Source organism: Eptesicus fuscus, chromosome 17, assembly GCF_027574615.1.
Source record: "Eptesicus fuscus isolate TK198812 chromosome 17, DD_ASM_mEF_20220401, whole genome shotgun sequence".
Lineage (NCBI taxonomy): Eukaryota > Metazoa > Chordata > Mammalia > Chiroptera > Vespertilionidae > Eptesicus > Eptesicus fuscus.
Genome location: NC_072489.1, coordinates 19,263,945 through 19,280,072, shown reverse-complemented (window position 1 = coordinate 19,280,072; position 16,128 = coordinate 19,263,945). Strand labels below are relative to the sequence as shown.

Genomic DNA, 16,128 nt, shown 5'->3' with positions numbered 1-16,128 from the left:
TCAGACCATCCTTTGTGGTTACTTTAGGTCTCTGGGTTTGCAAGACTGCCATGCAGGCCTCCCCTGAGCTTGTCAGCTCAGCATGTGGCCCCTTTCGTCACTGTAGTATCTTATAGTGATTATATTACAACCCTCTGAGAAACCTTTTGTGGATCTCTGAGATTTATGACTGGGACATAAACATCACTGTCACCAGATGGGGACTGGCCCGGAGCAGGTCTGCCCGAGGCCGGCCTGCAGTGTGTGGGTTCTTGACTTTGTACAGGGAAGATCTCACATGAGTCCAGGTGATGTTGAGAGTACCTTTATTAAAGCCAGAGACAGTGAGACAAGGAAGGAATTGGAGTAGAAGGAGCAACAGGAGAGCCAGCAACAGAAGGCAGCCCAGAGGCTCACTCCTCCCCTGTAGAGAATGGGGTTCCTCTGGTGAACATGCCACCACCTGGCAAAGGAGGGTCCATGGGAGCTCAGCTAGAAATAAGCCCCAGGGGACGCACTCTCCTTCCACACAAGGCCTGAGACTCCCCTTTTCCAAGCGTTATCTACATGGGGAGCAGAGGGGACTGAGCCTGAGGGAGAAATCCAGCTGTAGTGGGTGGACTGATTCAGGAAGCCTCTTTATTCCTTTGGCCTAAGACTCTCCTCCCCCATCCAGAGGCACTAGGGCAGAGGGGTGGGTTGGGAGGACCAGTTGGGGGACCTCCACACCCCTCCTCCACCAAGAGATAACCTACCTACCCTCAGGCAGCACCTGCAGGGATCAACAGAAGCCCCAGCAGCACCGGGTAAATCATGTGGCCCAAAATAAACCTGCAAAGCTGCTGAAAATCATACTGCCCTTGAGACCACAAAAGCACACCAAAACACACCTGCTAACCCAAAAGGGTGATGCCTGCAAAAACAGAAAATTTAAATAGGACCTAGAGTCTCCTAACACAACAGACAAAATGTCTAGAGCATTGTTAACAACCACCCATCAGATTAAGAACCAGGAAAAGCACAACTTGAATGTGGAAAGACAATCAATGGATGACAACAGGTGAATATTTATACGAATTTTTAAGCAACTGCAATTAGACAGTCATTAGAAATTCCCTTGAAATAAGTTAAAATATAAAAAATCTCTTAGCAAAGAAATAGTAGTTATAAAAAAAGAACCAATGGAAATAGAACTGAAAAAATATACAGTAACAGAAAGAAAAGACTTGCTGGGTAGTTTCAATATTAGAGTGGAGATGACAGGATACTCGGTGAATGAGGACAAAACAATAGAACTCACCCAGTCTGAAAAGGAGAAAATAGTCTGGGGGGTGGCATGAGGCAGAACCTACAGACCTGTGGGACAATAACAAAAGACCCAGCATTCATATCATCAGTCTTAGAAGAGAGGAGAGTGGGGATGGGGCAGAAAGAGTATTTGAAGAAATATGGCTGAAAATTTTCTCAGATTTGGTAAAAGACACAAACTTACAGACACAAGAAGCTGAGCAAACACCAAACAGAATAAAGTGCTAATCTGGCAATAATTATCTTAAATGAAAATGGTCTAAATTGGTGATTTTCAACCGGTGTGCCACAAAATATTTTAAAACATGCAATACCTGATTATTTAGTCAGGGACACTGACCTCTTTTCCCTTAGACTGTCAAATAAAAAAATGGCAACAGCCAACACAACAATAGCCATCCGGTGTGAATGAATCAAAATTATACCTATTTTTGAAGAAACCAAGATGGCGGCATAGGTTAAACACCTAACCTGCAGCCGGGCACAACAATTTCAAAGGCACAACTAGAGGTCAGAACGGACATCGTCCAGAACCACAGGAGAGCTGGCGGACTGAAATGCCCACAGCTGGGGGGAAGTAGAAGGCCACGGGGACAATCGGGGGAGCCGTAAAAGCCTGAGGTATGGAGAAACTGGCGGAGACAGGAGCACGCGCGCCTGCGGGGAGGATGGAGCCGGAGAGGAAGGGGCGGCTGACGGCCTGGCCGGCGTTCACTGGCAGGAAGGAGATAAAGGCTCCGGAGTGCGCTAAGCGCCGGCTCCGACTGCACTGAGCGCCAGTTCCAGGCGAAACCCTGGGAAGCCAGGCGCAGGCTGGGGGAATGAATCTGGGCTGTGGGGCGCAGGCACAGAGGAGCGGGGGAAGGCAGAGCTCCAGAGGCGCGCACGGGAAGGGGCGCAAAGGACGGACTGTTGCCTGCGCCACTGAACTGCCCTAGCGGGAAGGAGACATAAGCTCAGGACCGTGCTGAACCCCAGTTCTGACTGCACTGAACCCCAGTTCCGGGCGAAACCCTGGGAAGCCAGGCGCACCCCGGGTGGAATGAATTTGGGCTGTGGTGGCGGAGGCACAGAGAAGCAGCGGCTCCAGACGCGTGCACTGGAAGGCGCGCAGAGGACGGACTTTTGCCTGCGCCACTGGGTGGCCCTGCTGGGAAGGAGACAGGGGCGCCAGACTGCGCTGAGACCCAGTTCCAACTACACTGAAACCCAGTTCCAGGCAAGAATCTGGGAGTCCAGATTCATTAGGGGAGGGACTGGACTGTTTGGCAGTGGGCGAAACTCCAGGGCGCGTTTCTCTCAGAGGTGTTTGCAAGGAATACAGAGGGACACAGACGCAGGAGCCTCATAGGGCGGGGCTGACAGGAAGCCAAGGTTGTAGGCTCCACCCTGTAGCTCCGCCCCAGCCAAGCTGAGCAGAAGCTTTTTCCTGCTGAGTGCCTCAGATAGTGGCTGACCCACACTACATTGGAGACCCAGAAACGAGGGCATCTAGTGGTTGGTGTGAGATGACACCAGATTTCAACCACTCACATAAGGGAGGCATTCTAGAGGCAGACTCAGTGAGCGCCAAGGCATTGCTGCATCAAGACCCGGCCCACAAACATGTCTCCTGCACAGCAACTCTTCCTATATAGACAAAGAGGGTCCTCACGGCCAATTGGCCTGGAGGACAATTCCTCCCAGTGACACCAACAACAATCAAGACTTAACTGTACAAAGGAGGACCAAGATGGAGACATAGGGCGGCAGCCTGATCGTTGCCTACCACAACAATATTGAGACTACGACGGGAGAGCAGAGCAGACACCAGCCAGAACCACCAGGGGGCTGGCTGAGCAGATGCTCTACAACTAGAATAAAAGAGAGGGGTACGCAGGATGATGCTGATGCCGGTGACCCAAAGTCCACACTTTAAGAACTATGGCTCAGGCGACACAATGGCGGCCTGGAACGTGCTCGGCGCAGTTCCCCCGGCGGTCTCCGGCTGAGGGGACGGCTCCACTCGCTGCCGAGCACGGACAGACGAGCCCCTGGGAGACATGGGGTGGGAGACTCCGTGCTTGCTGACCTCCGAGTCCTTCAAGAATCTCAATGCCCCGAAGCGGCCAGGTGCGCACGCTCGGCGACCGGCCACTGTTGCAGACCCAAGGGACGACGCAGCGACACCGGACCAGCCCACCGCCGTGCACCAGGCACACCGGAGCCTTGCCGAGCCCGCCGCCCAACGAGTTCTGCGGCAGCCGCCCTGGAGCTCTGAGAAAATGACCGAAGGAATTGCTGAGAGGGAATTGACCAACAGGAATTGGGATCAAGAAGACGAAACCCCGCTGAGACCCGAGTCCAGGCGAGGCTGCGAGCCCCTGGGCTCAGATGTGGTCACACGCCTCTGGGTCTAGGTGAGGCCTCACGCCCCTGGGTTTGGGTGAGGTCACGCGCCCCTGGGTCCAGGTGAAGCTGGATTCCGGGTTCGGGTGAGGCCATGTGCCCCTGGGTCCGGGTGAATCTGAACCCTGGGTCCGGGTGAGGCCGTGGGCCCCTGGATCCGGGTAAGGCTGGGTCCCGAGTCCGGGTGAGGCCGTGCGCCCCTGGATCCGGGTGAGACCACGCGACCAGGGGTCTGAGAGAGGTAACGTGCCCCTGGGTCCGGGTGAGGCCATGTGCCCCTGGGTCCGGGTGAAGCTGAACCCTGGGTCCGGGTGAGGCCGTGGGCCCCTGGATCCGGGTAAGGCTGGGTCCCGAGTCCGGGTGAGGCCGTGCGCTCCTGGATCCGGGTGAGACCACGCGACCAGGGGTCTGAGAGAGGTAACGCGCCCCTGGGTCCGGGTGGCTTCGTGCACCTAGGTCCAGGTGAGGCCACGTGCCCCTGGGTCTGGGAGAGGCCACGCACCCCTAGGTCCGGGCGAGACCATGTGTCCCTGGATCCGGGTGGGGCCTCGTGCACCTAGGCCCAGGTGGGGCCACGTGCCCCTGGGTCTGGGAGAGGCCAGGTGTCCCTGGGTCCGGGTGAGACCATGTGTCCCTGGATCTGGGTGAGGCCTCGTGCACCTAGGCCCGGGTGAGGCCACGTGCCCCTGGGTCTGGGAGAGGCCAAGCGTCCCTGGGTCCGGGTGAGACCATGTGTCCCTGGATCCGGGTGAGGCCTCGTACACCTAGGCCCGGGTGAGGCCACGTGCCCCTGGGTCTGGGAGAGGCCAAGCGTCCCTGGGTCCGGGTGAGACCATGTGTCCCTGGATCTGGGTGAGGCCTCGTGTACCTAGGCCCGGGTGAGGCCACGTGCCCCTGGGGCTGGGAGAGGCCAAGCGTCCCTGGGTCCGGGTGAGACCATGTGTCCCTGGATCCGGGTGAGGCCTCGTGCACCTAGGCCCGGGTGAGGCCACGTGCCCCTGGGGCTGGGAGAGGCCAAGCGTCCCTGGGTCCGGGTGAGACCATGTGTCCCTGGATCCGGGTGAGGCCTCGTGCACCTAGGCCCGGGTGAGGCCACGTGCCCCTGGGTCTGGGAGAGGCCAAGCGTCCCTGGGTCCGGGTGAGACCATGTGTCCCTGGATCTGGGTGAGGCCTCATGCACCTAGGCCCGGGTGAGGTCACGTGCCCCTGGGTCTGGAGGAGGCCAAGCGCGCCTGGGTCCGGGTGAGACCATGTGTCCCTGGATCCGGGTGAGGCCTCGTGCACCTAGGCCCGGGTGAGGCCACGTGCCCCTGGGTCTGGGAGAGGACAAGCGTCCCTGGGTCCGGGTGAGACCATGTGTCCCTGGATCCGGGTGAGGCCTCGTGCACCGAGGCCCGGGTGAGGCCACGTGCCCCTGGGTCTGAGAGAGGCCACGCACCCCTGGGTCCGGGCGAGACCATGTGTCCCTGGATCCGGGTGAGGCCTCGTGCACCTAGGCCCGGGTGAGGCCACGTGCCCCTGGGGCTGGGAGAGGCCAAGCGTCCCTGGGTCCGGGTGAGACCATGTGTCCCTGGATCTGGGTGAGGCCTCATGCACCGAGGCCCGGGTGAGGCCACGTGCCCCTGGGTCTGGGAGAGGCCAAGCGTCCCTGGGTCCGGGTGAGACCATGTGTCCCTAGATCCGGGTGAGGCCACGTGCCCCTTAGTCCGGGTGAAGCCGTGCCCCTGGGTCCGGCTGAGACCAAACCAGAGGGAGTCGGACCTCCGTTACCACCATTTGTCCACCATCCAGAGCTGAGGGGTCAGTGCTGACATGTACACATAAGGAACTGGTGGACATTGAAATTGGGTCTCAAAAGAACTGTTGGTCCAGAAAGAAACTCACTACAGACTGATTCATTTGTCTGTCAGCATAACTATTATTGCTTGTCTCACATTCAGTTCTCATAAGTATATATCTAGTGACATATGATCTCACTCATCTAGGGGAAATGATGAACAACATAGACTGAGGAACAAGAACAGAACCAGAAGCAAGGAGGCATCTATCGGACTATTGGGCCTCAGAGGGAGGATAGGGGAGGGTGGGGGGAGGGGGAGAGTTCAACCAAAGGACTTGTATGCATGCATATGAGCCTATCCAACGGTTAAGTTCAACAGGGAGTTGGGGCATGCGTGGGGAGGGGGGGGATGGGAATGGGGGGATGAGGACAAATATGTGACACCTTAATCAATATAGAAATTTAAAAAGAAAAAAAAATAAAAATAAATAAAAATAAATAAAAATAAAAAATTAAAAAAAAATTATACCTATTTTTGATGTGCCAAAGAATTTTAGTAATTAGTTTATTAAGTATGCCATGAGATGAAAAAGGTTGAAAATCGCTGGTCTGAACATATCAATTAAAAGAGTGGATTAAAAAAAGAAAACAACTCAACTATATGATACTTAGAAGAATTTACTTCAAATTCAACAACATATGTAGGTTGAAAAATAAAATAATAGAAAAAGATAGAACTTGCCAACATTAATTTAAAAAGTGGCTATATTAATCTCTGATAAGGTAGACTACAGAAGAAAGAAAATTACTAAAGACAAAGAGGAACATTACATAATGATATAAGAATCAATCCACCAGGAAGACATAGAGATCTAATGTTTGTGCACACCAAACAACAGAGCCTCAAAATACATGAAAACACACACACGCCCTGCTAGAGCCGGAAAGGGAAACAGACAAATCTACAGTCATCACTAAGGACTTCAACACCTTCCTTTCAGCAACTGATAAAACGAATAAAAATCAAGGATACAGAAGATCTGAACACTACCACCAATCAACAGGAGTTAGTTAACATAAATGTAATATTCCACCCAACACCATCAAAATACACATTTTTTTATAATCACCCGTGGAACATTCCCCAAATCAGACCACATTCTGGGCCATAAAACAACCTTAACAATATACTGAAATCATACAGAGTGTGTTTTCTGATCTTAATGGAATCAAATTAGAAATCGCTAACAGAAACACACTAAGAAAGTAAGCACATGGCTAAAATTGATCTATCGTAATCTCAGCAAGATTTTTTATAGGCATCAACAATAGACATAGGAAAATTTTATTTTAAAATTTATAATGAGGCCTGGCCAGTGTGGTTCAGTTTCCACCTATGGACCAGGAAGTCAGGGTTGGATTCTTAGTCAGGGCACATGGCTGGATTGCAGGCTCATTCCCCGGTCAGGAGAGTGAAGGAGGCAGCTAATGATTCTCTCTCATCATGGATGTTTCTAGCTCTCCTTTCTCTCTCCCCTCTCTCTCTCTTCCTCTCTGAAATCAATATATATATATTTTAAATTAGCCCTAGCTGGTTTGGCTCAGTGGATAGAGCGTTGGCCTGCAGACCGAAGGGTCCCTGGTTCGATTCAGGTCAAGAGCACGTAACTTGGTTGCAGGGTCCTCCCTGCCTGGGCCCTGGTCAGGGTGTGTGCAGGAGGCAACCAATCGATGTGTTCCTCTCACATCAGTGTTTTCTCTTTGTCTTTTCCTCTCTCTCTCTCTCTAAAAATCAATGGAAAAATATCCTTGAGTGAGGATAATAAATAGAGAAGATAGAAAAAAATTTTAAATGAGAACATTTAAACAACTAGTTAAACAATTCTTGATAGAGACTAAAGTGGGAGGAAGTACTCTCTGTGGCTGTAAGGCTTATCATGTAGCTACAGAAGTCCAGAGAAGGTGGTACTGGCAGAGGGACAAACACATAGACCAGTGGAACAAACAGAGGACCCAGAAACAGATATTTACCAGAATCACAAAACCAATTTAATGAAGAATAACCTTGCAACAAATAGTACTGAAGCACCTGAACGTCCATAGAAAGGAAAAAAAAAAAAAAAGAACTTTGACTTAAACCTTAACACTTTATACAACACACTCAAAATGGACCATAGACTTAAATATAACACTGTAACACTTTTAGAGAAAAACATAGGAAAGAACCAGTATCTTGTAGGATGCAAGAACTTACATAGGTGATTAACTTGTATAGAACAATATATCATTCAAATGAGTATCAAACTGGGAAATCCTAATAAGATCGATGGATTGTATAAAAGCCAATGTCCTGGCTGTGATATACTAGTTTTACAAAATCTTACCTTTGGGGGAATCTAGGCAAGGTATAGAGAGAATCTCTCTATTATTTCTTACTGCTGCCTGTGACACAATGATCTCATTAAAAATTTCAAAGTGTTTGAATGCTTAATACATAATGTGAATCACATCTCTTCACTTTTAAAAAATATATATTTTTATTGATTTCAGAGAGGAAGGGAGAGGGAGAGATAGGTAAAAACATCGAAGAAGAGAATCATTGATTGGCTGCCACCTGCACGCCCCACACTGGGGATTGAGCTGGCAACCCAGGCATATACCCAAACTGGGAATCAAACCGTGACCTCCTGGTTCACAGGTCGATGCTCAACCACTGAGCCACGCTAGCCAGGCTCATCTCTTCACTTTTACAAATGAAGAAATGGAAGTTGGGTGGGAACTGATCTAAGATTACAGAATTAATAAGTAGATGGGCTAGGATTAAAAATTCAGGTCTGGCCCTAACCGGTTTGGCTCAGTGGATAGAGTGTCAGCCTGCGGACTGAAGGGTCCCAGGTTTGATTCCGGTCAAGGGCATGTACCTTGGTTGTGGGCACATCCCCAGTAGGGGTGTGCAGGAGGCAGCTGATCGATGTTTCTCTCTCATCAATGTTTCTAACTCCCTATTCCTCGCTGTAAAAAATCAATAAAATACATATTTAAAAAAAAAAATCAGGTCTGTATAGGTCCACAGCCCATGAACTTAATCACAAAGCTATTCTGGCTGATAACCCACAGAATAATGTAAATAACTTAAGAGTTCAATTAGCTGCCTAGAGAAGTAAAGAAGGTAACTATATCACTTCAAAAGCTGAGCAATATTGCCGGACATTGGACACCATTTAACGCCGGTGGTCTTGATCCGGCATCTAGAAGGGTTCAGCAATCTGGAGAAGGGGCAGTGTGTAAATTAATAAAGAGTCCAGAGACGAAACATAATTTTGAAAGGCATTGGGGGGGGGGGGGGGGAAGGCAGAGGAGCTTGGCTGAAAAAAACAAGATCTTGTCTCAGGACCCCTTACTTTTTATTAACACAAACTAGAGGCCCGGTGCATGAAATTCATGCATGGGGGGAGTGTCCCTCAGCCCAGCCTGCACCCTCTCCAGTCTGGGACTCCTTGAGGGCAGTTGGACATCCCTCTCACAATCCAGGACTGCTATCTCCCAACTGCTCGCCTGCCTGCCTGATTGCCCCTAACTGCTTCTGTCTGCCAGCCTAATCACCCCCTAACCACTCCCCTGCTGGCCCGATTGTCCCTAACTGCCCTCCCCTGCCAGCCTGGTCACTCCTAACTGCCCTCCCCTGCCAGCCTGGTCGCTCCTAACTGCCCTCCCCTGCCAGCCTGGTCACTCCTAACTGCCCTCCCCTGCCAGCCTGGTCGCTCCTAACTGCCCTCCCCTGCCAGCCTGGTCGCTCCTAACTGCCTTCCCCTGCCAGCCTGGTTGCCCCTAACTGTCCTCCCCTGCAGGCCTGGTCACCCGCAACTGCCCTCCTCTGCTGGCCTGGTCACCCCTAACTGCCCTCCTCTGCTGGCCCGGTCACCCCTAACTGCCCTCCCCTGCAGGCCTGATAACCCCCAACTGCTCTCCCTTGCAGGACTGTTCCCTCCCAACTGCCCTCCCCTGCTGGCCTGATCACCCACAATTGCCCTCCCCTGCCGGCCATCTTGTTTCCACATGGGGGCGGCCATCTTTGACCACATGGGGGCAGCCATCTTGTGTGTTGGGGTGATGGTCAATTTGCATATTACTCTTTTATTAGATAGGATTGTCCTAAGGCAAGGTGGATATATACACATCAAAGGGTAGGGTTTGGTACAGAATCCATTGTTAGATTGGGGAATTGCCTATGGCTGTTCAGGTGTTTGGCCAACAGGAGGCAATAACATGTAGATTAAGATGCCCTGAGCTTTTTACAGTAGCAGTAAATAATCATTTAGTGCATTCTTTCCAGGTTTGGGGAAATGCCTTTAGCCATTCCCAACAGGCGATAACATATGTGATTCAGCCCTTGTTGAGTCCCCAAGTTCCATCAACCTTTTGATGAAACTCTTGCAATTATGACATGCTGGAACTGGCTTCTGGCAGAGCAAGGTTGTGTTTTCTGCTAATATGATATAAATTTAAAAGGTTTTGCTTTACAATGGGATGCTAGGAATTAGGCAAGAGCACAGTATCAAGACTACTGTAAAATTAAAGGAATTTCATTCTCAGGTTCCTAAAAGTAAAATCAGTTTTGGTCTAAAAATCATTAAACAACAAATAGCACCCATGCCTGCTTGGTAATGTCTGGCTTCAGATTAAAATGAAAATATAAGACAAATTTCAGCAAAATAATTTTATTTCCTAACACATAGTAAACATATACATCCAATATCTTGCACATTTATTCACAAATGACTTCCAAATTCCAATAACTGCTTTGATATTTAAGCATGTGCTAAAAGTTATCTTAGCTGAGATGAAAAATGCTTTCATATGGATAACACACTAAGTATATTGGATTGGTCACAGCAGAATTTTCTTTGTTAGTTAGATTAGTTCTATAAATTTAAAGCTTAGAAAAGCCACTACTTTTGCATCTAATACTTCCAGATGAATATGATGCAGTAATATCAGCTTGTATTTCAGAGAAATTTCCTTAGTTTTTCTGGTGATGGAACCATTTATCCACTAGATTCAGAGAAAAGAAAAACAAATTAGAACCCTCATTAAGAATCAAAATATACCCAACATATAACAAAGAAGAATATACTTGCTTTAATGTATCCTATTATTGATTACCTTAAAACAAACTTTCATACTTGCAAGTTTCACTATAGCAAAAACAGGTAATTTACCAGTGTTTTCTTTTAGGCTTCCTTACTCTTGATACTAATCATATAAACATGTGCTTCTCATGAGAGGAACCTGATAGCGAATTCTAAATCTATAGGGGAGAGAACTCCGCTCTGGGTGAAGCAGCCTGTGGCCAGATGGGGACCCAGAGCCCAGCCTGCTTCAGTGCCCATGAAGCATGTACCCAGAACCCGGAGAGTGGGTCATGGTGTGGAAAAGGCTGTGATTAGGGTTGGCACCAAAGGTGGTGCGTACAACCACCTTTCTTTCTACATGCATTATGAAACTCTACAAATGTTTCTTCTCCCCTTCCTTCTCTTTCTTTGTATGGATGTGGTATGTAAGATTTATCTATAGATATAATTTTCCCACACATTCACATAAGGTTTAATGTAATTTTACTAGAATATTGTTCTTACCATCTGCAGGTATTGTGCAGGCAGATTCACAGGGTGGTGGTAACTAAAATAAAATATTAAAATATATTAGTCTAATCCTTAAAAAAAAAAAACTAAAAAAGTATACTGACAGAAATGAAAATGAATCTGAACAGAAGACAACTATCCTAATTTTTAGGTTCAAAAAATAATAATTTATAGGAATAATGCGAGGTTTGCTCTACTGCTAAAAAATGTTAACAAACTCAAGCCCCTTTTAATGACACACGAGAATAATAAAAATAAATGTATTTTGAAATAAAGAATAAAAACTGATTTACACACATAGTGATTTAATATATATTATATATATAAAATGTAGGCAGAGTGTTCTCATTGAAACAGTATGATTGCCAACCAATATCTTTTCCTATCCAAATGTTCTTATTCTTTTCAACTTTGTCAGGATTCATACATAAAGATAAATATACATTATTGGCTTTATCACTAAATTATTTTTCCTTTTACTCAATTAAAAAGCAGTACAAAATCAGACCTAATTTTCTTTTTTTTTTAATATATATTTTATTGATTTTTTATAGAGAGCTAGAAACATCGATGAGAGAGAAACATCAACCAGCTGCCTCCTGCACACCCCCTACCGGGGATGTGCCCGCAACCAATGTACATGCCCTTGACCAGAATCGAACCTGGGACCCCTCAGTCCGCAGACCGACGCTCTATCCACTGAGCCAAACCGGTTTTGGCCTAATTTTCTTTTGTTTTTCTTTTTTTTTTTTTTTTTTTTTTTTTTTTTTTTTAAATATATTTTATTGATTTTTTACAGAGAGGAAGAGAGAGGGATAGAGAGTCAGAAACATCGATGAGAGAGAAACACCGATCAGTTGCCTCTTGCACACCCCCTACCGGGGATGTGCCCGCAACCAAGGTACATGCCCTTGACCGGAATCGAACCTGGGACCCTTCAGTCCGCAGACTGACGCTCTATCCACTGAGCCAAACCGGTTTTGGCCTAATTTTCTTTTGTTTTCCTCATTTAATATTGTAAATGAGAATAAATTAAGATGATCTAGTTAAATATATTGGTTAATCTGAATCAGATAAAAAATAGTACAGAAACAAAATTATTTCTTTGATAAAGAGTTTACTGCCTTAGCCCGGACGGCGTGTGTCCGTGGTTGAGCATCAACCTATGAGCCAGGAGGTCACGGTTTGATTCCAGGTCAGGGCACGTGCCTGTGTTGTGGGTTCGATCCATAGTGGGGGGCATGCAGAAGGCAGCCGATCAATGATTGATTCTCATCATTGATGTGTCTACCTCTCTCTCTCCCTTCCTCTCTGAAATCGATAAAAATATATTTAAAAAATGTTACTGCCTTACATGAAAGTCTTTTCTAAGATTATGAACCACCCCTGCAACAGTACCTAAAATGTGATAACTTTAACTGACCTTGTCAAGTAAGTTCCCATTGATTCTTTTGTGAAAAATGGCCTATAACAGGTACACAGGCACTTGGGTTAGTAGTACAAATTTGCTACCTGCCCAATTGAGGGTGGACTAGGACACTACTCAGCTTTTACATGCAGTCAGATGTCTGCTTACGTGTGTTTATGTTTTGTAAGTTCAAGACCTCACACAGTAATATGCATACAGGAGGTACTCTAGTACTTGGTGAAAGCAGTACTTTCCCTCCCCCTTCAGCACCGTATTTGTCCTTTTTCAAGGAAGCGTTTACGTACAGCATCCACAATGGCTTTGGCAGCATCAGGATCACACTTGTAGGGGCTCTCAGACACTGTGGTATTCATGCTATTAAATAAAACAAAGGTAGTCATGAGTTGCAGTAACAAACACTTCTCTCAAGAGTTAAAAAACAAGTTGAAGATGGTAGGCCACAGGAGATTCAAGTTCAATTTACTTGAACATCAGGTTTACTCAAGTTGCAGATTACAAAATCAGTATACATGAACGGTTGCACTTCTGTACATTAATAACATTAACTATCACAGAGAGAAATTAAGAAAATAATCCCATTGCCCCAGCCAGGTGTCTCAGTTGGTTGGAGCGTTGTCCCACATACCAAAAAGCTACATGAAAAGATGATCAACATCAATAATCATCAGGGAAATGCAAATCAAAACCACAATGAGAAAATCTCACACCCGTTAAAATGACTGTCATCAAAAAGACAAGTGACAACAAGTGTCAGCAACGATGTGGAGAAAAGGGAATCTTTGTGCACTGTTGGTGGGAAATGTACACAGACACTATGGAAAACAGTGTAGGGAGGGATTCCTCAAAAAACTGAAACTAGAACTAACATCTGATCTAGAATTCTACTTCTGGGTATTTACCTGATGAAAATGAAAACACTAATTCAAAAACATATATGCACTGCCATGTTCATTGAAGCATCTATATATATAAAAGCCTAATATGCAAATAGACTGAATGGAGGAACAACCTTGCTATGACGTGTGCTGACCACCAGGGGGTGCACGCAGAACATGGCGGGCATTGGCCGCAGCAGGATGGTGGAGCAGGTGAGCAGGGGCACCAGACCAAGGCAGGGCACCAGTTGCTGTCATCGGGGCAAGCTTACTGAAAATTCTTTGCTCCAGTGCGTGTCATAGTCCCACCCAGCACTCGCACCTGCTGCTGGCGCCGGCCCCGCTTGCACCTGCTGCTGGCCCCGATCACTTAGCACTGTCAGAGAGTGTGAGCGGTGGCTGCCAGCCCTGATCGCCCCTGAGGAATTCTCCACCTCCCCCTGCTCCTGAGGGGTGATCGTGGCAGCAGCCGCTGCTCGTGCCTGCTGACGGTGCTGGCCCCAATTGCTGCTCTGCGCCATCAGTGGGTGCGAGTGGGGCCAGCGCCATCAGCGCATGGGAGTAGCAGTGACGGGGGGCCGTGGCAGGAGGGGCCGGGTGGGGGCGCGGAGGATGGGATGAGACCCGCCCCTGTGCCCACTGTGGCCTCGCAGCCCCACAGTAACTTTTAAGGTGCACGAATTTGTGCACTGGGCCCCTAGTTATTTATAAGAGCCAAGACATGGAACAACCTAAATGTCCATTGATGAATGAATGGGTAAAGAAAACGTCATATTGTTCAGCTATAAAAATGGAATATTATTCAGCTATTAAAAAAAAGAATGAAATCTTGCTATTTACAACAACATGGATGGACCTTGAAGACGTTAAGTTAAATAAGTCAGACAGAAAAAGATAAATCCCGTATGATCTCACTTATACCGTTGAACCTGGAACAACACGGGGCTTACGGGCACCAACCCCACCACCATCAAAATCCACATATAACTTTTGCTGTTGTTGTTAATCCTCACCCAAGGATATTTTTCCATTGATTTTTAGGGAGAGTGGAAGAAAGAGGGAAAGAGAGAGAAACATTGATGTGAGAGAACACATTGATTGGTTGCCTCCTTCACAAGCCCTGACCAGGGCCGGGGCCAGGGAGGAGCCTGCAACAAAGTCTGCAGGCCGACGTTCTATCCACTGAGCCAAACTGGCTAGGGCCACATATAACTTCTGACTCCGCCAAAACTTAACTAATGTTGACCGGAAGCTTTACTGATAACATAAAGTTTTTTAACACATACTTTGTATGTTATATGTATTCTTACAATAAAGTAAGCTTAGAGAAAAGAAAATGTTATTAAGAAAATCATAAGGAAGAGAAAATAACATTTACAGTACGGGATGAATTTATTGAAAAAAATCCACATGTAAGTGGACTCAAGCAATTCAAACCCATATTGTTCAAGGGTCAACTGTACATACATACTCATTCTGTAATTCTGTAATTACTGAATTCTTTATTTTTTCTAGTGTTTTCTGGGCACACAATCATATCATCTACCACAATATGCTTCCCCTTTTCAATGTTCCTACATCAAAACACATGATTTTTTCATTGGCTACTATTTCCAGAACATTAGTTAAGAGATGATAGTGGACATTCTCTTACAAATCTTTAAAGACCTCAGAGGAAGTATATATTGCCCTGAACCGTGGTTGGCAAACTGCGGCTCGCGAGCCACATGCGGCTCTTTGGCCCCTTGAGTGTGGCTCTTCCACAAAATACCACGACCTGGGCGAGTCTATTTTGAAGAAGTGGCGTTAGAAGAAGTTTAAGTTTAAAAAATTTGGCTCTAAAAAGAAATTTCAATCATTGTACTGTTGATATTTGGCTCTGTTGACTAATGAGTTTGCCGACCACTGGCCCTGAACATCGAGGGCCAAATAGACTTGAGTATGACTCCTAACTCTGAAAACACTTTGGGATGATTCTGGTTAAGTTTAATCTGCTTATTCTCTGTTACATGCTTTGCAAACATTTACTGCTCAATAAATATTACCTACTATTAGTGGCAGTAAAGGTTGTGTGCATGGTAGATCCTGGTTATTTGTGATGCACCTTACACATTGACATCAGAGAATACTTACCCTAGCACTCAGCCTTATTTCACCCATTCCATTCTGACTCCTTAATGCCTTTCCCGATTACTTAACCTCAGAATGTTCTGATCTCACTGTCCCCTTACAGTTTTAGTTTGTCCTTTTTCAGGTATCTTATGGGCACTTTTCAGGCGTTTATCTACCTTCCCACTCACTTGAGCACTGAATACAAAGAAGATACAAGTGCTAAAAATATCAACTAGGAAAAATATTTTTGGAAGGAGGAATATATTCAACAGAAGCTCTTTTCTAAGTGGAAGTGATGACACTGTGTTATGGTTGTTAAAACCTTTGGAGCAAGCTGGTCTGCTTTGTGTGATAAACATGGAAAGAGCAAGTGCTTACCAACTGATTCCTTTTCCATCGATTTTCTTTGTCACTAATGCTCTCCAATAGTCATGAGTGCTTTTAATAATGTCAGTTGCAAAATCCTATAATTTGAAGAGATATGCATTACGATGTTAGAAAAGTATTCTTTTCTTAGTATCATCATTTTCCCAAAGCCTGATAACTTTGTCTCTTTTGAATCATTTCCTTGGGTCAAAAATGGAAGAAAACATTCAAATGAATAAATCAACATCA

General features: G+C 46.7%; 1 protein-coding gene across 4 annotated transcripts in view; it reads right to left on the bottom strand.

Moving 5' to 3' along the window:
* Window positions 1-10,157: 10,157 nt before the first annotated feature.
* Window positions 10,158-16,128, bottom strand: part of PPA1 (inorganic pyrophosphatase 1) — a 32,680-nt gene continuing 26,709 nt past the window's right edge. For all 4 annotated transcript variants that reach the window (XM_008145424.3, XM_054729088.1, XM_054729090.1 and 1 more), the window contains 4 exons: window positions 15,892-15,977; window positions 12,811-12,880; window positions 11,092-11,134; window positions 10,158-10,507 (listed from right to left, as the gene is read on the bottom strand). In XM_008145424.3, coding sequence (XP_008143646.1) covers window positions 10,476-10,507; window positions 11,092-11,134; window positions 12,811-12,880; window positions 15,892-15,977 — 231 coding nt within the window. In that variant the 3' untranslated portion in view covers window positions 10,158-10,475. The remainder of the gene's footprint in view (window positions 10,508-11,091; window positions 11,135-12,810; window positions 12,881-15,891; window positions 15,978-16,128) is intronic.